This window comes from Crocodylus porosus, unplaced genomic scaffold (genome assembly GCF_001723895.1).
Source record: "Crocodylus porosus isolate Cpor-Errol unplaced genomic scaffold, CroPor_comp1, whole genome shotgun sequence".
NCBI classification, from domain to species: Eukaryota; Metazoa; Chordata; order Crocodylia; family Crocodylidae; genus Crocodylus; species Crocodylus porosus.
This window is the reverse complement of record NW_017728943.1, coordinates 69,802,735-69,824,997: the sequence shown is the minus strand read 5'-3', so window position 1 is coordinate 69,824,997 and position 22,263 is coordinate 69,802,735. Positions and strand designations below refer to the sequence as shown.

The 22,263-nt window shown below is 46.8% G+C and overlaps 1 protein-coding gene across 1 annotated transcript in view; it reads right to left on the bottom strand.

Moving 5' to 3' along the window:
- The window catches only part of CAPN2 (calpain 2), a 50,797-nt gene that overhangs the window by 18,855 nt on the left and 9,679 nt on the right, over positions 1 to 22,263 (bottom strand). The window contains exons 3-11 of the mRNA XM_019549532.1: positions 16,536 to 16,654; positions 12,991 to 13,124; positions 11,137 to 11,305; positions 7,087 to 7,170; positions 3,660 to 3,745; positions 2,757 to 2,831; positions 2,210 to 2,370; positions 1,377 to 1,546; positions 402 to 413 (exon numbers count right to left, since the gene is read on the bottom strand). Of these exons, the coding sequence (XP_019405077.1) occupies positions 402 to 413; positions 1,377 to 1,546; positions 2,210 to 2,370; positions 2,757 to 2,831; positions 3,660 to 3,745; positions 7,087 to 7,170; positions 11,137 to 11,305; positions 12,991 to 13,124; positions 16,536 to 16,654 (1,010 nt within the window). The remainder of the gene's footprint in view (positions 1 to 401; positions 414 to 1,376; positions 1,547 to 2,209; positions 2,371 to 2,756; positions 2,832 to 3,659; positions 3,746 to 7,086; positions 7,171 to 11,136; positions 11,306 to 12,990; positions 13,125 to 16,535; positions 16,655 to 22,263) is intronic.

Below are 22,263 nucleotides of genomic sequence, written 5' to 3'. Positions count from 1 at the left end.
ACTACATACCAGAGCTGAGGCTTGCATTAACTAGATACAACTGACAAAGACCAGACAGAGGAACCAAAAACAGACAATATTTACTGAAACAAGAAATGAGAAGCATTTGTTTAGTGCTACAGCTGGACCCTAAGAAAACTTAAGAAATCAGGAGTTTGCCTAGAAGCAGTGTGGCAGTAAAATAACAGTCACAAGGAAAGTCTCTATAGGGTAGACCTTGTCCAGGTGCCAGTTGCTTTGATTGTAAGAAATGCCCCAATACCCACATTCAAAACAAACTGCTTCTAACCAGGAAGATCTCATTTTAGATTTAGCAACTTCAATACTGTCCTGTTTGTGGAAGAGGATCCGGGCAGTTGTTTCATTCCCCCCATGCTATTCAGCTATGTCTCTGAACATACCTGTGAAGGCACCTGCAGAAAGAAGGGAGAAGGAACACATGTTATACCTATGTTTATTGACAGGAAACTAGCAGATCTGTTTACAGCCAGTTTTTGTATCTCTAAACCACACTGCAGTATGCACTAGACTGGAGAATCACCCCAACACTATGGATTCCAGTTTGGGTTTTCAGGGGATGTATTTAGTTTAAACTGCAAAACTCAAAAGCAGCAGCAAGTTTGACTCATAAGTACCACCCCTGTTCTTAGCTATTTCTTCAGAGGATCTAAAATTGCTGTAAGTTTGTTAGCTTTACTGGGGAGTGAGTGCTACCCCGCTATGTTCTAGACTGGGACACTGAGGCAGAAATTTATCTTGTGTTATATCGCAACCCTGTGGGGGGAGAGGGACTGGGACTGGAGGACTTCTTTCCCTCCCAATTAAGGTTTAAACCAGATCAGGTTTAAAGGGATAACAAGGCACTGGTGAGCACATATTAGGAAACAAATAAGGGAACTACTTTTGATGTGCAGATCAATGCCAGATGCTTTAGGCAGAGTCCTAAATTCTAACTAGGTTTACTTTGCCACAGGGCTGACATTTTTCAGGCTAGAACAGATTCCCAACACCCACTTTCATGTTCCCTACTGAGTTGCTCTTGTTCTTTGTTCACTATTCTGATCACCTAGAGAGGGTTGAGATGAGGGGCACCTAGCCTGGATCTGAGTTTTCACTGCTTAGCCCCTTCCATGTTCCTGTGCACCAATGGTTTTCAGGGGAAGGCTTGAGCTCACATAGGAGGTGCATAGAAGGCATAGGAGCTGCTACCTGGACATTGTCATACATGTTTTTTTGTGACTTATACCTAGAATGCTATGCAGCAGGAAAGCAGACAGTCATTCATTGATGATCCCTCCCCTTTTAGAAGTTCAGAGAAATTTTTCTCTCTCCCACCTCCCAGGGATTTACACACGTGTGTGCATTGCTTCACTTGCCTCATAGATTGCAAAGCCAATTGTGTGCATGTCCTCTCCCATCTTCCTTTGCCTCCGGCGGTGCTTCTGAATTAGGCCAACCAAGAAGGTGCAGCCCTTCTCAGGGTCATCAGGATCCTCATCTTCTTCCTCCAGTTTAAACAGGTATTGTGGATTTGTCCAGAAAGTATCTGCCGACACAGAGACTGTTGTACAAGCTGCTTGAAATGTTCTAAAAACCAGCTATTCTGATGTTTCTCAGCAATCATCCTGGCTTGAGCTGCTCCCTATTAGATATGGATGTGGAGAAAAAGGCAACACTATCTACATTTATGTACCTAAGCAAGCAACCCTGACTTCTCAGCAATGAAGAGCACCCTGCTCCACCACTGAAGCAAATGTTCTGTGAAGTCAATGGAACTTGTGCACTTCTGGAAATCAGGTCTCGGGATCTGAAGTTGGGTACTCCAATAGTGAAGGCACCCAAAATTAGAGGGCAGCTGGGGACACAAAAGGGCAAATATTAGAACCAGGATAAGAATCTGCCTAAGATCCTGGTAGCCAGCCCTGTGCTTAGATGAAGGCTCTCTCTACAGACAAGCTGTCGAAGAAAGCAAAATCTAAGCACCGCTGGATGTGGAGGATTTCAGTTTTAAACAAGTGCTGGATTAAATCAAGGGCAGCTACCTCACTGGAAAGAATAAATGGCAATTCACTGCAAGCTACATCTAAGGGTAAGCAGCCGCCATTTGAACAGATTCTACAGAATTTTGTGTGTCCTTAAGAAAAGTCGACTAACATAGGCCTGGGGTTGTTTTCTCTAGCTGCAGAAGCTGCATGTGAAAGTTTCTTACTTGGGAAATTTCGGCAGCCCCCCGCAGTAGAGCCACGCCTCCAGTTTCCATCCAGCTTGGTCAGGCTCCACTTTTTGTAGGTGTCAGTCGTCAGTGTGTCTGGAGTTAGGTTACAGATTTCAAGGCGGGAGTAATGTCGCAGGAAATCATTGAATGACATCCTAGGAAGAGAAACAAACCTTGCTTAGAGCAGGAAACATTTCCAGATACCTCCTTTTCCTAATTGCCTTTTCAACATCTAGAGCCATGACCTGCCACAATGACTTCTGGCCAGCATAACAAGATGCTCTATCTGATCACTGTGGTGACCCTGGGTTTTAGCAACTGAAGTCACTCCTCCCAAGATTACGATGTCGCTTCACTGACACCTGCATTTCTGATGACCCATATCCCTGGACCCCACATCACAAAAGCTTAAGCAACAAAGTTCACAGACATCTGTGCATTTCTATGCTGTCACGAGGACCCTTACCTAAGTCACAGTTTGTTTTTTCTTAAATTTTTAACGTTATGTTTCTTCAACCAACAAACACCTACAACTTCTTACCAAAATTCCCCATCTTCATGCCTCCTAGTCAGTCTCTCTCTCACTGCAGGATCAACACCATTCCAGTTTGAGCAGCTGAAAGACAAACTTGGGTTTAACTAGAGAACAGCAGCTTAAAGTCCATCCCCCATGTTGTGCCTGTGACAGGATTACCCAGCTCACATCTATCTCTGTGTGATTATAACAACCTAGGATGCCCAGATAAGGAGAGCTCAGAGCTCAGTGAAGCCCTGTAGCAATTTAAATAATGTATAACTAAATTACAAGAACTCCTATAGAAATGTTCACAGGTGGCTTATGATCTGGAAGCCTTGAAATGAGCCTGTCTCCCCTTAGAGGCTATAATGGTGGCAGATCCTCAGAGACCTTTAAGCCCCTGACTGATCTCTGAGAAAAATGTACCCTTTCCTGGATGTCTTCAGTTGGATAATCAAAAACACAGGCACCCAAACTTAGGCACCATGCCAATGAAAAATGACTGCTTCCATGAATTGGAAGAGGAAGCACTGAAGAGGCTGATACTTTTATTATAATAACAAATAAAGGTACTTTGATCCAGTATTAGGAATTGTCTATCTTTTTATACATGGCTTCCACTGAAAATACAACACATTTTCTGTAGGAACTAGATCTTTTTCCTCAGATCCAGGTCTTCAGAGGACTGTATTCTAAGAGGGCTTATACAGAGGACACAGCATGCTGCAAAGTCTCTGTACAAGAATATCATCGCAAAACAATTCCTTTAAACAGCACACAGTGACACCACACAAGAGAATATCATGTCCGACTGTAACTTCAGGGGGAAGAAGGCAGTAGGGTGTATCTAGCCAATGCAAATTTAGTCATGCCATTAGGATACACACCCCATTGCAATGCAGACATTCCCTAACCCATTCAACTCACTTATCATTCCATTTTCCAGTCCACTCTACTTCCCCCCAGGGATTTCGGATTCTGATCAACTTCTGCATGCTTCCTCGGAAACTCACCTGATAGGATTAGAAGTGCAAAAGGGATACGGTTACACAGAGATCAACTGGGGCAAGAAACATAGAGGAAAGTACATGGGTTAAAATCCTAACTCTACATTCCTTAGCTCTAAAGCTAAGTATGCACACAGTTATCGAGTCAGAGAGGCACAAAGTCACACCAGTTTTGGATGAACTCCAATTACCTAAATTGTGCTGTAAGGAATTTATGCTGCGTGTGAATCAAATACTCAAATGCTTGGGGCAACCCAGATCCTCTTTATGCTGGAAAAATGCACCTTAGACAGGATCAATGAAAAAAGGAGTAGTGTTACAGAGGAAGCATGATGTTTTTCACAGCACAAGCACCGAAGAGTGTCTGTGTGAAAACCTTCACTTGACCAATCTGCTCCCCTCATATATACATCACGCCTATTCCTGATTCACCACAGGACACTGAAGTGACAACTCCTCCTCTTATAAAGACTGCCAAAGGCTTGACCCACCTTAATGCTCTGGACCCTGGCAGGGCCAACTCCAGCAGCACAGCAGCTCCTTGCGTTTTGCTGTGGCAATGGCTTATTCCCGATCAAGCTGTACCCAAGCAGGAAGGTGAGGGCCCCTCAGATCTTTTACAATCTCAGCTGGGAACTAATGTTTTTAAGTGGGGAGCCAAAGGGCTAGAAGGAATCTCAAGTGTCATTTAATCCAACCCACTCCTTGCCCATGTGTAGGGTTTGCCAATCCAGCTTTTCTCCTTTAAAATCTCCAATGAAAGAGAGTTTGCAGTTCCCCTAGGAAGCTTGTCCCATTGGCCTATGGGTTCTTATGTTTAGGAAGTAACACAAATAATCTCCAGCAAGGAATGACAGGATGGCTGGGAGCTTTGAGCCAAGACAACGAATACACATGCTCTTGAGATCTGGTGCACTGAAGTGACAGAGCAGATGGAAGAGCACAGAGGTCTGGGAGGACTAATGGTGGCTGTAGGGTCTGAAATGAAAACAGCTGGTAGGAAGGGCATGCAGCTATTTCCACAGATAAAAGCCTTGTTTCTTTCAAAATTATGAACAGGAGGGCTCTCTGCTTACTCCTGATACCAGGCGAGAGGGAGCTCAAAATCACAGGCCAGCTGCAAACATAAGCTGCCAACTGCTCATCAGTGCCACGAGCCTGGAGGCAACAGGCCAGGGACTAGTAATGCTTCAAGCTGAGGGGCAGGGACATTTCTGGTATAATTACTATGATCCTGTTCCAAAGCCCATTCAAGTCAATGGAAAAGCTCCCTGTGTTACCATAGCTGCCTGCTTCCCTTCTGCTCTACCTTGTTTTTATTGTGCCAGGCAATACCCCTCAGTCGCAAAAATGAGGCTCTTTCAAGCAGCGTGAACTTACTGTGGCTGCTAGGCAGCTATTTCAGGGGTGCTTATTATTCACTGCACATTTACCTTGGAGTGGGCTAATTAGCTCCCCAGTATGTGTTGGATGTCTACACATGTGCTCCTATTAAGCTGGAGTTAACTAACTCCACAGCAGGAGAGTGCTTGTAAATACGAGTACTCTCCTGCTACAAAGTTTTTTTGTGCATAGTAGCACACGCGCAGATGCTGACTTGGCTGGCTGGGGCATGAGGGTGCTTTAATGCAAGTGGTGCCCGGTGGCTATTTTTGCACTGGAGCACCCTTGTGCCCCATCCAGCCCTTCCACAGCATGTTGAACTGTAGGGGAACAGCCCTGAGCTGGTAGGCTGACCCTTTCGCGCCCCCTTACAGCTCAATGTGCTGCAGTCTCAAGCTTATGTTCAAATGGCACATCTGGGAGCAATAAACTCCAGAGCAATAAGCTCTGGAGTTTATTGCTTCACATTAATTGCACATGTAGATGTGCTCAGTGGTTGCATCTACATGTGTCCTTTATAGCGGAGTTGATTCATTAGCTCCACAGTAAAATGTCACTGCTTGTATTTGTGTCCCTATTAGGGTGCAGTAAATAATTAACTCCACTGTAGGATAGTACTGTCCAGGACAAGCACTATCCTACAGCAGAGTTTAGTGTGCCAAAACACAAGTGTAGATGATGACCAGGACCGGCTGGGGCACGAGGTGCATGCAGCTCATGCACAGTCAGGGCTGGGGCCATGACTGTACATGGGCTGCCTGCTACCTATCCCCGCACTGCAGACCCTTGTGAACCTACCCAGCCCTTCAGCAGCATGCTGAGCTGGGGCAGAGCAGCTTCAGGCTGGCAGGCTGACTCCCCTGGGTCTCCTGCTAGCCAGGGTTGTTCTGCCCTAGCAAAACAGTCCTGGGTACACATGTAAACACTGCATGTAGATTTTGTGTGCAGATGTGCCCAATGGCTGCATCTACATGAAACATTGACTGCGCGGTTGTTACTGCACATTCATTTAGTACTAGCATACCCAAGTCCTAAATGACTGCGCAGTAACTAGCATTACTGAACAGTAGTGTCCCCACATGGCTTTGTGGTGATGCTGACTGCACTGTAGCTCGTCACTACTGCTCAGTACTGTCGAGTCATGGTTTGTGCCCAACATGCTACTGCACGGTACTAATGAGCTACTGCACAGTAGTAATGAGCTACTGCACGGTAAGTATCTCATGTAGATGTGACCAGCAACACCCAATTTAGCCTAGCCTCAGAAACACCCAGCCTGTCAAAATGCTCCCAGAGGGATACTAGAACAACACAGATCGGCTAAATCAGTGGTGCTCAGCACTTTGGCCCCTTCGGCAGTCTTGCCTCGCCCCAACACTCACTCTGCATACCATGATTGGGCCCTAGAGCCCTGCACTGCCCCTGCCCAGGCCCACATGCTAGGGTTGGGCCCCCATGCTGTCTCTGCCCAGCCCTGCCTGCTGGGATCAGGCTCTGGTGCCCCATGCCATCCCCAACCGCTGGTCCCCTCCCCCCCACTGGAATCAGACCGTGTGCCACCCTGAGTGCCTAATTTAGCACACAGGCCGACAGCCTGCTGGGCTCCCTATGGATCTGTGGAGGTCTGTGGGCTGGAGGTTGAGTATGATAAGCTAAGACTTCCTGAAATCTACTTTACTCCTTCGCCTACTTTGAGGCATTACATGCTGTTGTGAGACAATTTAACCACAAGAGGGCAGTGCGATCAATGGTTTGCAGTATAGGGTGAGTCCCATGGAAAAGAAGACTCAGAAAACGGACCGGAAGTGGCACTGTGCGCCGTTCTGGCTTTTTGCAGGAAACCGAAACAATCAAGGAGGCAACAGGAGAATGAAACGTGTCTGTGAAGCAAACAAACGTGACAGCAAGAAAATGCCATTGTTTTGGATAACGGAAGTGACTACATCCAAAAGTGGAGAGGTTACCTCTTCCGCTCCTGTGACGGAGTATGCATGTCCTTTGACCAGCTTCTGAGTAGTGACTGCCTCTGTCTCAGCTGCACTTGTGATCTGGAAACACAGAGAAACTCAGTGGTTTGAACCCCTGGCACGCCAGAAACGCTAACAGGGGAAAGCTTTCAGAAGGCTCCCCTGGAGGTAACAGCAGTGGTTCAGTGCAGGGAAGTCCAACTGCTGGTCTGTGGGCTGCATGAAGTTCAGGCAGGGTTAAACTGTGGTCCGCAGGCTCCCACCTGACCACTGTTCCTGCATACTTCCTACTGCAGCAGCAGCTTGGACTGTGGGCTCCCCCCGCTCCTTCTGGCTTTTGCTGCCTGCCTGTCCCAGAGGAGCTGTGAGATCAAATAGATGTGAAAATAGCCTGAGTAACCAGGTGCAAATTGGCGGGGAGCAGGGAAGGGCAGCAGCACCATCACACCTCCTTTGGCTGGGCAGAGTACGTGCAGTAAGCTCTGAGCTCACCTGCATGTCAGTGCAGCTCCTGCCCAGAGCTCTGCATGTGCTGTGAACTCTGAGCTAACCATCTAAGCCTCTGCTTTCACGCAGGTCCAGAGCACAGCGGGTGGGCACCATTGCTGTTGCTCAGCCTCCTCCCTTTCTCCTGTCCCTGATGTATCCCCCTGCTGAACTCACCAGCAGAGGAAAGGAGAAGAGGAGTAGTGCCAGCACTCACTTCCTGGGCTCTGGCACTCTGTGAAGACAGGGACTGAGCATTGGTACACTTGCGTTGTCCCCAGTTTTCCCCTATTGCTGAATTCAAGGGGCAGGAGGGGGAGATGGTGAACAGTAGCAATGCCTCACCCCCTGGGCTCTGGAGCCATGCAAAAGCAGGGACTCCATCCAGACCCCACACTGACGAGCTGGGGAGCTCAGAGTTTACTGGAATCCAGAGTCACTGGTGATAGGCTGTGGTCATACCTCCTTCAGCTGTGTGGTGCAAGCTCTCCACTGAGCACATGCCCCACTACTGAGGGGGGATGGCTGCACCCCATCACCATGATCCACCCAGGTGTGTAACGCAGGTCTGCAGTAGATATCAGACATCCAATTCTGTCCTTATAGTGCTAAAGCTAATGGACCTTCTCCATCAGCTCTAGAAGCCAAATCCAAATAGCTCAAACTAGGCACCTATGTGGTTGTCAGACCACAAAACCATTTAGGTGTCTAGATTTAATAAATGCCCCTGTTTTGGCCTGAAGTGATCCCTCAGTGCCTAGACATGAACAACTGCACATGTTCAGAAGTGACACAGTTGGAGTAGCCAGGTGTTGCAGATGTAAGTGGCAAAGCACTGGAAATCTGCCTACGTCTCCAATTCATTAGATACCCACAAAGCCAGCTTATTTTTTTAGGTACAACAAAACCTATATGATGATGCCTATATGGCTGATCTGGACCTGACTCTAGGACAATTCCACCTAATTCTCATGAAGCATTTTATATCCAGAGGTCTCTATGCAATTTCAAAGTGAGATAAATATCATCTCCACCCCGCTTTACAGATGGAGAAACTGAGACACAGTAAGCGTGATGTGGTTTGCTTGGACTGCCCAGCAGACCAGCCAAGAACCAACACCAGGACCCCCAAGGTTCATTCCAGGGCTCTATCTTCTTTGCCACATTGTCTCTCTTTTTTTTTGCTTTGTAACAGGATGGAGGATTTTTCTCCTGAGTGCTGCAGAGACTCACAGAAAGGCCTAAGTGGCCACACACTTGCTATGTTTCATGAACTGTATTACTGTCATGTGTTTCAGCAGACAAGCTGTTTTTTAAGAGCAGTATTTGGACACCAGTTCATCAGGATGGTAGGGCTGGAAGAATAAAAGCCACAACAGCTTCCACTTCGGAAACTGTGTCTTACCCCACAAAACTTCCCTTCTTAAATCTGTCACTGTCTAAATCCACACACTTCCTTTTAGTGTTCACCCATTACTGCAAAAGTTGTGTGGTCTTTAAAGTTGTGGAAGGGGAGGGATTTTTGTTTAATTTATGGTTACAGTCTAATGGGACTGGGGGGAGCAAAGGCAGACTTGTTCAGGTATCTCACTATAGCACCAGACATGTGAGCTCAAGACCACATGCCAAAGGCTGCCCTCACTCAATTCACCCATAAAGGAGCAAATAGATATTCTAGCTAGGGTCAGAAGGTGGCTTGATGCAAGCTAACCCCATCACTCCCGTGCAAGCTGCTGACTACAGAAATTGCCAGGCTTTAACCATGCCAGCTCACTGGTTCAAGGGGCATTTATATGCATGCTCCAGGAGGCAGGGGTGGAAGGGCCCTTTAATTAGACAGGCTCCGAGAGCCATTCTAATTGAAGCTCCCAGAGCATCACGTGAATTAGCATCCCCACGCTGAAAAATGGTGGTGGGGATGCTTTAACTAAAGCTCATTGAACAAGCTTTAATTAAAGCACCCCTGCCACCATTTTTCAGCGTGGGGATCCTGATACACGTGATGCTGGAGTCTGCTGGAACACAGCAATTACCACACACCAGCAGACTCGCTTAACTGAGTCTGCTCCGATGTGTTGTAATTACAGTGCATTGGAGCAGCCTCAATGCACTTGTATAGGTGCCAGAGGACCTTTGAGTTGACTATCTAATGGAGACAGGACTCCCATAACCTGACCCATGCTCTTCCAGGTTGCTGTGGCACCTTGAACAAGTGCTTAGCTTCAACTGTTTCAACTATAAAACAGGGATCTTGCATCCCAATTCCACAGGCATATTTGGAGGCCAAACTAATTTGAATATTCATTAAGTGATTTGAATGTCTCTATCACCTTTCAACAGAGAAGCTCAGTGCATTTACTATCTCCCTTTCCAGTGAAGACCTATGAAAAGACACTTTAAGGAAAAAAACACATGTCAGATTCTCATCAAGTTGCAAACTAAAAATCCTGTTTAAGGAAGCTGCCCCTGTGTAGCAAATCACTTTTCCTGATGTGAAGTTTCCTCCTTTCGGTAATGCTCTGTTTTAATATAAACTTGGCAAAAAAGTTTAGTTTTAAAAACGTCAGCTTATGACATAAACTACTTACCCTCTCACTAAATAAGAAAAAGAAAATCCATGATCCTTAGGAGAGTTGATGACCTCTCAGCCAACAATACTGAGCACGTATACAGTGATTATATCCTCAAAACCTTAATCAATCCATTGCTTTAAACAGGCAGCATTTTTGTTTTAAGGCTGTTTTTGAGCTTTTTCCTAACTGCTGCTTTATATTCTGTAGCTAGTTTTTGTTTTGTTTTAATCACAGACTAAGACTTATATTCAAATGCTATAGGCTGGGTTGAAAATATTCTTGTTTATGGAAATGTTGTATGTCACGAGAACTTGGAATTTGGTCATGACCATTTTCTATTTAAGTCTTCTGAAAACCTGGCAACAGTTACATGGATTCTTCCTGCATTTCATGTAAACCCTGGAGACAAACACTGGAGCAACAAGGTAAAAAGATTTCTAAAGTACTAAGAGCTGGTGGCTTACAGCCCCAAATCTGCAGAAATCACTATTAGCAGCAATAAGGTGGAATCTCTCACTGGATAGTCTGAGATTCTCTCTTTCCAAAAGCACAAGGCTAGGATCAACTTCCTGACAAGCCAACAGGATTTATTTAATTCATTCCCACGTACATTGGAAAACAAAGGCACGATATATGGAGACATAAGAGGCCACACACAGGTAATTATGCAGTATCAGAACAGTTAAAAAGAATCTTTTTACCTCTAGAGAAACAAAAGACTCAAGGCTCTGAAATGCCACTCTCTCACTCATCAGTAATGTAACAGTTTTGCCTGCTCTGAAGCCTCACCCTCAGCAAGGGGTTGGCTAGGCCAAATTCGCAGTGCATGAAATAGCAGAGAACTGAACTGGCCTTGGTGCGACAGCAGGAGAAGTAGAAAAATTGATAGTATTGTGCAGTGCCTGGCCGTGCAAGCACACCCTCTGTTCCCTGCTGAGCCCTGCTGCAAGGGACCTTAACAGTCTGGTAGGAAGTGGGACTGACTCACGTCAATGGAGCATCCAAGGAGAGAGCCTTTTTCAAGAGCTTTCTGGATGATTTTGAACAGGTTGGGGGGTGCCTTCTGCAGCTCGTACCACTCTGCAATTCCACCTGTGAAGTCCTCAAAGCCTTCAGTGGTCGCCCCTCCTGAGAGAGCCTCATATGATCCATTCACCCTGCACAAAAGAGAACAAGAGATTTGTTCATCTCACTTTTCTTTTCTTTGATGCAGATCTTTGGCTGGTGTGAACTTGTCATAGCACCACCAGCTGTAGCAAAACTATGGTAGTTTGTACCAGCTGGGTAACTACTGCTTCCATATTTGCCTATCCTATGACATAAAGACTGAAAGCCCAACCTGAGGCCCAGCATGCTGTATACTAGTTACATGAGTTCATATAACTAAACATGAAATGTTTAAACAAAACTCCTGGCTTCTAGGCCCAAAACAAGCTTCCAACTCCTTTAAAGACTGAGCTTGTTTTTCAGCTTATCTAGTCCTGCACATAGAGAGTACAGTTCCCTTTGCTACCTAGAATGATTCCAGAGATTGGAAAATTCAGTCTTGGGCCTCTGCATCACAGACTGAAATACTGCACTCTCCCCTCAGGTTATCAAGATAACAAGGAAGCTTGGCTGGGATTTCACAGATTCATAGATTCATAGAAGTAGGGTTGGAGGGGACCTGAGCAGATCATCTAGTCCGACCCCCTGCCCTGGGCAGGAATGAATACAGGGCTCTTATGACCCCTACTAAGTTTAAGCTCAAATGACCCCAGCTAGGTAGTTAACAAGCCTCCTTTTAAAGACCCCTACAGTAAGAGCGAGCACCACTTCCCTTGGAAGTTGGTTCCAGATCCTGGCTGCCCTGACTGTGAAGTAGTGGCTCCTGATGTCTAGCCTGAACCTCAATCAACTTGTGGCTGTTATTCCTTATTACTCTGGGAGGTGTTCGGGGGAACAGGATCTCACTCAATCCCCTCTGGTAAGTTTATAGATGGCCACTAGATCCCCCCTCAGCCTTCTCCCGTGGAGGCTGAACAGGTTCAGCTCCCGTAGCCTCTCTTCATAGGGCCTGCCTTGCTGCCCCCCAATCATGCGAGTGGCCCTCCTCTAGACCCTCTTGATGCTGGCCACATCCCTCCTGAAGTGCGGCGCCCAGAACTGGACGCAGTACTCCAACTGTGGTCTGACCAGTGCCGCATAGAGGGGGAGGATCACCTTCTTGGACCCGTTCATGCATGACATCTGTGGATGCATGACAAGGTGCAGTTGGCCTTGCCGACCACGTCCTCACACTGGCGACCCATATTCATTCATTCAGGAATCGATAATGTCTCTAAGATTTGGTCATCATCAGTATTTTTTTTCATGCCCTAGACTCCCAGACAGAATGAAAACCAATTCTTCCTGATGAAAGAGTGGACACATCAGAGCTATCACTTCTAGCTTACAGAATCTGTCAACTAATGTGTATTATAAACTCAGTTGAAACAGTCAGTGACAAGTTCCCCAGAAGCTTTAACAGACCGTTTAAATCAGTGATTCTCTACCAGGGTGAGATGCCCCCTGGCAGGACATTTCAAATGGGGATTCATAGTGTTAAAACCATGCTGACCTGTTGTGGTCTCTTTAAGTTCTTTGCAGCAAAAAAAATCTGCTCTGTCAAAAAACAAGTGAAAATCTGGTTGAAAAACAAGTAAGACCTGGCGTTTTCCAAGGGCTGCCTTGAGGCTAAGGAGATTAAGAACCACTAGTTTAGACTGACACTTTCCTCATGTGGTTCCAGATCCTCTATCAGATCTTCAGCTTAGGTGTGAGGCTTTTTAAAAAACCAGCCCTTTCCTTGTCCTTTACTTACTTGGCATAGGCCTTCTCCAGAAGGGCGCTCCAGAACTCGCTCCCCTCTGCTGAATGCACAAAGAGCAGCTCTCCATTTTTGGTGGGCAGCCTGTCGTCAATCACAACATCCACCCACTCCCCAAACTGCCAGAACTGAAAGAGAAAGAGATTGTAAAGGACACTGACTTTGACTCTAGGGCTATACTTTAATTGTATAGCTATGCCCTGACTGGCCAACACAACCGAGTCTCCTGTCAGCACATGCATTCTCTTCCACTTGCCTAGTTTTGCCTCTTTTCTCTGTTTGCCTACTGATCACCTTAGATACTTTTTTTTCTCAGTCTTCTACATCATAGGAACCTGCATCACAACAGTTTTACTTGGATGTTTTTGCATCACTTAGAACATGTAACAAGCTACATAAATGTTAAACACTTACTGGATTCACCCAAACCTAAGACAACCCTGAATTTAAGATGACTCCCCAGCTTTTAGATTCTGGACATGGAAAATTATAAATTTGTTTTCCATGTCTAGAATCTAGTTATTGGAGGTTGTCTTAAATTCATCCCCTTACCACTTCTGCAGGGAAAGTAGTGGCAGGGAAAGCAGCAGGTGGGTGGCAGGCAGCCTGTCTCAGGCCTTTTATCCCCCACTTGCCCACCCCCTTGTTGCCTGCCTCACCCAGCCCTTTCCCCCTCCTGCCACTTGTCCTCCTCTGCTACTTGCCTCCCCCTTACCTTTACAGCTACTCTGGCTCTGTCTTCACCAAGGGCATGGGAGCACTTGGTTGGGCCAGGCAGTAGCAGTGGCTCTGGCTCCAGACTCCAGCTCCAGCCAGGGTCAGGACTGGAGCCAAAGCAGGTCTCCTTGTGCTCCTTGTGACTCTTCCCTGCACTCTTCCCTGCTCTGTGTCCCTTTCCCTTGTGCTTCCCCCTGCATTGTGTACCCTCCCCCATATTCCCCTCACTCCACACTCCCCTTCCCCCACAATCTTCCACCACCCTCCCTTTTCCTGCATCTCTTCCCTTTGTCTTTTCCCCATACTCCCCTTGCTCCATGTGTCCCTTCACCCACAACCCGAGCTCTTTCTACATATTCTCTCCTACACCATGCACCCTTTCCTCAGTGCCTCCCCACTATACCACACATCCCTTCCTCCTGAACTGCGTGCCTCTTTCCCTGAGCTCCCTCCACACTGGGCACCCCCTTCCCTGTGGTCCTCCTGGCATCATGTGCTCCCCCCTGCACTGTGCACCCCTCCCTGCACTGTGCCCCCTTCCAGCATGCTCCCTCCTCTCCACGCATCCCCTCCTTGTGGCATGAGCCTCTCTGGCCCCATCCAGAGTCATAGCAGCTTCTTATTTGGCCTGTACTCAATCTAAGATGCGGGGATCCCCCCATGCTGGGGGTGGGGAGCAAAAGGAACCTCATTTTAGATTTGAATAAATATGGTATTACTGTATGCCTGGTTTAACTTTGCACCTGTAGCATGGATTTTAAGGTTGCTGATGCATTCATGGAAGTCTGTAATTGGGATGAGGCAACTCCTTTGGATGCATTTCAAAATCAAGCTGATCCTTCACTCGTTTGGCAACCTGAACTGGAACAGGACCTTTTGAAAGTTCAAGAAGGTTTAGAGAAGCCCCACAAGTGAGTTTTTCTGGGCAAATAGTTTTGCTAGTGCCAATATGGTGAACAAGAAACTGCTCTCCTGGTCCTTCTGGATCCAGTGATAGGAGGATGTCCTGGAAGGTGTGTTTTTGTCAGATGAACAACCCAGTTTTGCGAACCTGAAAGGCCATCTCCAGTTTTATGCCAGTGTGATTCCACTGATTTTACCTGAGCTACTTTTAATTTATAACAGTCGAAGGGAGATAAGTTTAAGGCCCAGGGAGTTTGGAAAGTTTGGAGTCTGTCAGCATCTGAACTTCTGGGTCCTTTATACTTTAATCTTTAGAAGCTGGTTGGCCATACATTTGTAGCTTTTCACCTTAGAAGCCATGTAATACCCCTGTTATTACCAATGCTAAATCAAGTTCTATTATTGCCTGGATTGTAACTAATAGCAGACAGACCTTGACTAAGCATTCAGAAGCACCACAGTACTTAGGACCCCAGGACTGACTGCCCTCATTCTGCCCTATTCCCATGATTCTTGGGGTGATTTCCCACACAATTAACCTGACACAGAAAGAACTTTTGCCCTGGGGTAAGAACATCTGAGCAACTCCGGTTTCTAGCTGGTTGACAGATGATCCTAACAAAAATTAGTGATGAATGTACTTTGTTGCAATATGTGCCTCTAGAAGAAGATGCAGAACATGTCTACAAGTGCAATTAATATGCCTGAATTTTCTGCATAGAAAATTCAGGCTCATTAGACTGGACCTGAACGTGTGCCTGAAACAGAAGCAAACCTGCTCCCTATTATGGGAGCAGTTCAGTCCAGGGCTGCTTCTGCCCTGCTCTGACCCCCTTCAGCAGCCAGGGGGAACTCCAGGCTCCCTCAGGTGCCAGCCCCAGGCTGGCAGAGGGCACTGGGGACAGTGCTGGGTTGGCAAAAGGCACAGTGGGAGGTCAGGCCTGGGTTCTGAAGGGGCGGGGGGCAGGAGTTGGGGACAGCTCCCTGGAGCAGCTCTGCTGCTTGGGTTCACCCAGAGCAATTTGATCCTGATCAGCATCTATACATGTGTGCTTCACTGAACACATGTGTGATTAGTTGAATGTGCCATTTTCTATACATGTGTGATTAGTTGAATGTGCCATTTTCTAGTACCTGTATCTATCTGTACTAGAAAATGGCACATTAAACTAATCTACTGTGCAGGAATTATTGCACAAGTGTAGGCATTGATGCTTTACTGTGCATTAGATTAGTCTCATGTAAAGACACTCACAGTCAACTTTGCTAGCATCTGGTATATTCTCACTGCAAAGATACTGCTAGTTAAATCTTTTGGGTTGGAGAGAGAACCCTTCAGCTCCTCTGGGCTAGCAGGACTCCTTCTCTTGTCAGGAAGCAGGACACCTGGCCTCTTCAGGAACGAAATTCCTGCTTCCTCATGCTCAGCCGAGACCTACACCCTTCTTTTTAACCACCCAGACAGATAACAGTTCATTAAACAAGGTTAGTCAAGGTGGTATTAGGGTCAGGGTCAGTCAGGGTGGGCTCCTAGATGAATCCTGCCAAGTAAGAATTCAGAGATGTTTCTCTTCTCTGTTATGGAGTAAGGGTGGTGGGAACGGCCCTTGGTGGAGACTGCAGTCACTCCATGACAGACCATATTGTGTTATATTAAATGACAAACGGTATGATATTACTACAAAATATTGAAGTACATGGTTTCAATTCTTCAGTTGATGTAAATCAGCACAACACCCTTGACTTCAATGGCAATGTGCCAGTTCACACTAGCTGATCTCATCTAATTGGATGCACAGGTACGTATGTCTCTGTGTGTGTGTGCCTGTGTGCGCCTGTGGGTACAGGCATGCACATGCCTTACAAACTTATAGTATTTGACCCTTCAGCAAAAGGCAAGGTCAAGCTTTCCCGAGTACCTGGAAGTGGAAGATTCCTGCATATTTGTTCTGGAAGCTCTGATCTTTGGGAACCACTCGGGCGAGAACCTCTTCATTCAGGGTGAGAGATGCAATGGCTGCCAGGAGCCAGCAGTCACCTGTCAACACAACAGATTTAAAGGTCAAGTAAGAATTTGAGCCACCAAAGAGATTGCACCTCTGCTTCATCTTGTGCTTTGCCTGAGCAGATCAATGAGGCTAATCACCAGGTAATCACATACAAGCAACCAAGTCAAGGCCTAGGATGGGATGAAAATTTTGCTGTGTAACTTAAACAGAAGTGTGCTGTGGTGATGATGGCAATACTAAGTAATAGCTAACAGGCACAGCCCCTTTCATCCATACATGGCACAGAATTCAATACACTTTACAGAAAAGTACAAACTTTCTGCTGTAGGATCACTTCACTCATCCCTGAAGTGAGGCTGCAGCAGGGATACACACCAGCAGCCTCTACAACCAAGTAAGAGCATCATTAAGATCCAGCTAGACAAAGCCATGGCTGGAATAATCTAGTTGGGGTGGTCCTGCTTTAAGCAGGGGTTGGATTAGATGACCTCCTGAGGTCCCTTCCAACCCTCGTTTTCCATGATTCTATGAACTGATGTTGGTGAAAGGTGCTTGATGGCCAGCTCTGGTGAACCACAGCACGGGTAGCAGCACTGGAAGATTCTGCAGGTGTATCTCAAATCTGATCTACAGACATCACTTTTCGGGGTAGGATTGTAATTCAGACAGCTTGGCCCATTCAGTTCCAGGCTGATCTGCTGCATTTACCAGCTGTGGGCAGCATTTAAGCTCTGGGTGCTAGGTACAAAAGTCCCATTTGGTTGGACCCTTCCATGTATTTAGTGAGGAATGAAACCTATTTCAATAGGTACCAAAAAAGAGGATGCTTTCCAGACAATACTGACCAACTGTATAAAGGCATTTTAAGGAAAACTTGCTGTTCTCTGTTTATCTACACTCAGGTTAGGGAACAACATAGGGAAAACCAAATGGTAGCAGCAATAGACACAAGCAGAATCTGTAAGTATGCATGTCTCACTGCATAGGCAAACATAAAACAGAAAAATATGTGTTTTTCTCCCTCCTCTATGGTTCATAAATGACTACTATTGTGCTCCTGTATAAATCAGCCTGCAGAGCTGACTTTCGCATGACTCTGATGAGCAGCAGTCTCCTAAATAACATTGATGAACGAAGTCCTTTGATTACAAAGTCCTTATTTGCCTCTGAAAATTCATTGAAGCCTTCTTGCTCCTGGCCAACACTCCAGCCACTGGGATCCAAGAACTGAGAGCCGCCACAGTTTCTGAGTGTTACACTCCTGGTCATTTTTTCTGGGACCAAGCCAGAGTACACTGTGTCTGGACACTGGGGCCTAACAATCAACATGGTACTTTTCCAATACAGATGAGCACACACCTGCTGGCTGAGGCAAGGGAGAGGATGTCATCGAAACAAGTACTACATCCCATTTTGAAGGTATGTTAGCAAACAAGCCACTGATTTGACCAGGGTGAAATCACCTCTCTCTGCTGTGACAAACCTTTTAAGCAGTTTGTTAATGTGGTGGTAAGAGCAATAAAGAGCCTGGTGATCCTGCACCACCCAAGAGGAGATACTGCTCCAGGGCTTAGGAAAACACCCCATCTTCTCCTTTGACTGCCCCTCTTGTACTCACTTTTGTTTCTTCCTTCAATCTTTGAGGGAAGGATCAGGTAATCAGGGCTAGAAACTCTCAGGCCTCCTAGTTTCCATTGACAGCTCTGCCACTGCCTTGCTTTAGGACTTTGGGCAAGTCACTTCACTTGTGTACTTTAATTTCTACATCTCTGAATATGTAGCACTTGTGGTCCTGCTTTGCATCCACAGGTTAGAATGAGGCCTAGAAACTAGGGGCATGTCCACACAAGACGTTTACTGTGGAGTTAACTAATTAACACCAAAGTAAATCTCAGTATCTACATGCGCAGTACTATTAGACAGGAGTAAACTAATAAACTCTGCACCAATTGTAAATACAAATACCTTATTGCTGTGGAGTTTTTTACTCCACAGCAGTGCATGTGTAGACACTGACGTGCCTGGCTGGGGCACGAGGGTGCTCCAGTGTGGGGGGCTGCCTGCTGGCTAGCCCCACATTGAAGATCTCTTGTGCCCCAGCCAGCCCATCTGCAGCATGTTGAGCTGGGGAGGAGCAGCCCTGGGCTGGCAGGCTAACCCCCAGGTTCCCCTGCCAGCCTGGGCTTCCCAGCTCAACATGCTGTGGTCCCAGGTGCACGTTTAAATGGTGTGCCCAAGTGCATATTATGCTGGAGTTTATTGCTTTTCATTAACTGCACATGTAGATGCACCCTTAGTTGTGGAGGACAAGATGACTGTTGAGACTATGGTGTCCATGGCTCACGATGAGAGGAGCCAGCTACAGTAGTGAGTCAGTCAATGTCAGATAGGGCAGTCTGATGACCAGCTGCCTGCCTCCACTGCAGTCAAAGGCTGAGTGACTGCATCTTTTTAACTTTGACCCACCTTGAGTGCTACCTTCTGATGAATTTTTGTAGCACAAAGAGTTTCCTTATGAAAAATGCAGAGACCTTGTAGTTTCCCTGTCACCTCTCATGCAATTTCTCCCTGATGACATCTCACCATGGCTAGACCTGCCTCTCAAGACAGGGATGAAATTTTTCAGATTCTTTTGCAGACTCAGGACCCCATTCCTTTTCCTACTTCCAATCTGAAAGGGATTGAAATGCTAATAAAGCTTCCCAAAAGCCATTTACAAACAGGGCACTCTAACTGTGGAGCCAGCAAGGTTGCTAGGGAGCATCTCTGGCATCTGGGATTTTCTACATTCTTAGTATGCATGACACTTACTCCAGATTAAGCAACAATGAAAAAGAATTTTCCATGAGCGAGCACACAGCACTCATGTCCTCTGCAGCATGCTGCATCTGCTCCCTTCACAAAATGGCAGCTGCCCTTGGAGACCCCTTAGATCAGAGGACAAGAGGATAGGACTTACGAAGAGAGGCTGAGAGCCATGGACTCTTCAGCCTGGAAAAGCGCAGGCTCAGAGGTTACCTGGTGGCTGCCTATAAGTACATCAGGGGTGTGCATCAGGATCTGGGGGAACGCCTGTTCACTAGAGTGCCCAAAGGGCCAACAATGGCCAATGGTCACAAACTCCTCCAAGACCGTTTCAGGCTGGACATAAGGAAAAACTTCTTTACTGTCCAAGTTCCTTGAGGTCTGGAATAGACTGCTGCCAGAGATGGTGCAAGCATCTACTCCGGACGCCTTTAAGAAGCGTCTGGAAGCTTACCCTGCTGGGATCCTTTGACCCTAGGTGACTTCCTGCCCCTGGGGCAGGGGGCTGGACTCAATGATCTTCCGAGGTCCCTTCCAGCCCTAATGTCTATGAAATCTATTAATGGGAGAGTACACAGCAAATCATAAAAGTAATGCAGCCCCAAGAACCACAGAGGCCTTCTGGACTGTCACAGAGTTATGGAACAGGTCAAAGGAAGTGGCCAAAAGTTAGTGGAAGTCTGAAGTACTTTTTTTAACAGGCTAAACTGCCATTTGTTACTGTCCCTATAATATGGGGCACTTGGCACTTACTGAAAAATCCTATCTGTGGAGGGGAAAGCTGCAGGGCTCCTTTTACCAAGCCCTTTAGGCAAACGAGTGCAGCACTGCAGCCAGGGATCAGAGCAGCCCCACGCCTTCCCCCACACAGCTGACCTGCACAGAACAGCCGTTGTTTCTCCTTCAGTTTTCTACCCAGGAATCCCCAAGTAAACACAGTCACACGCCTGGAAACTCATAATTGGAAATGAATCCCCAGGGACTCCTTCCACATGGAGGATACTGGTTTTTGCACAAGGCTTGCTTTCTTACCCATCCGATTGGGAGTATGTGGGGGCCCTGCTCACTCTTTTCTATGAAAGCCCCAAAAGTGACAGTATTGAATTAAAATATTATTGGTCCAAAGAGAAAATGGACTCAGAAAAGACAGGATTTAAGGATACGAAAACCTCTCCCTAAAATCCAGGGGGCAACTGGCAGCTACACTTATTTTTTGGCCTATCATCCCTTTTATCATACAAACACACAGTGAAAGAGTTTCTTACCAGTCATGAGAATGGGGATGAAGACAGTGAGCAGGAGAATAACTGGTGGGGGTGAACTTTTGTCTCTGGAGTGGCTGGCTCATTAGCCCTGCACAGACTAAAACCAGCAGAGCGCTCTCCACCGTCAGCGTTACTTGTCTGTCTCTGCCTGCTCCCCAGACACACAGCTTTTTGGGGACATGGTAGGGAGTAACCCCCTTCCAATAACCCCTTCTAAAAGAGATGTCATTGCCCCTCTGAGTATTTTTTAAAGAAAAAGTCTGAATTTCCTTTCCTTCCTGTAGGGCTTTGGACCCATCGTGTCCACATACCTAGCGGGGTCACCTGCACGGCAATGCAGAGTTGTACATCAAGAGCAGCATTTAGACAGTGAAAACATCCCAGCTTTGGCAATGGAAGTCAGAGCCTTTCTCCTCCAAGCATCCAGTACAAGCCTGATGAGTTGTGCAAGCAACCAGAAGTCACTGTGTGACAGCCAGACAATTGCTTCATGTCCAAATCACCTAAACCTACTGTTTTATATATTTACCAGGATCAGACACATTAGCAGGGAGGCCCAAACCCAAATGGATCAGGGATACCCGAATGCCCACCAAGTGAGGTTTGTGAAAAGGGTTGCATGTGGAAGCTGCACCAGTTTTGCAGAGGTTTCACCCCCAATGCCCATCAATCGGACGCCTTTTACCAGGACTTAGGGCATGTTGACGGAGCAGAATGAAAGTCTACCCATGCTGGATTTACCTGGATAGTTCAGGTAACAACAGCAGTAAGGGTGCTGCAGCACTGATGTCAGGGTGGGTTAGCCACAAGACTTGTATACCTGCACTGAAGTCTGGGCTACCACAGGACCACTGCTATAATTCCCCAGGCTACCTAGGCCAATGCTACCACAGGTGTACCTACCCACATGGCAACTGCACCTTGACTTTGCTGTGTAGATGCACTCCTACATTCAGTGTCCTTGCATTCAGGAGCTTCACAGTGCTTTAATGAATGTAAATGGGCCAGATCCTGGTACTGTTGAGCGCAGCTGATTTATTTCAGCAGAGCCTTTGGGCTCATAAACTGAAGTCTCATGACACTGTCGTGAAATGCTAGTGTTCCTCCTTGTACTCCACAGGAAAGCAGTACAAATTGACCGAAGTGCAGTAGACCTATCACCTTGTCTACCCCCTGAGCAGTACCTCCTTGCCTGACAGGCTGAATTTGGCATCAAGTTCTCCTCTCCGTGGGAGAGGCCAAAAAGGGGAATTCATGGTTCAAATTCCAGCTGGCAGTGGTTGGACCCTCCTCTGCAGTCCCACAAGAAAAATGAGGGGTTTTACCACCCCTCCCAACCCCCAGAGCCTTCCCACCTACACCCCCCCCCCAAGTTGCTCTAAGAGCTGCCTTTGAAGTAAGCTGCAGAGGAGACACTGCAGAGTCTGTCTGCTGAAATTTATACTGGCTTCCTCTCAGGTTTTGGTGCCAGACTCCATGCAGAGCCCAAATTTGTGGACCCTTTTGACGTGGACTTCTTAAAAGTCCAGTGGGTGTAATCCAGGGAGACACCACTCTCCCTTTTCCCC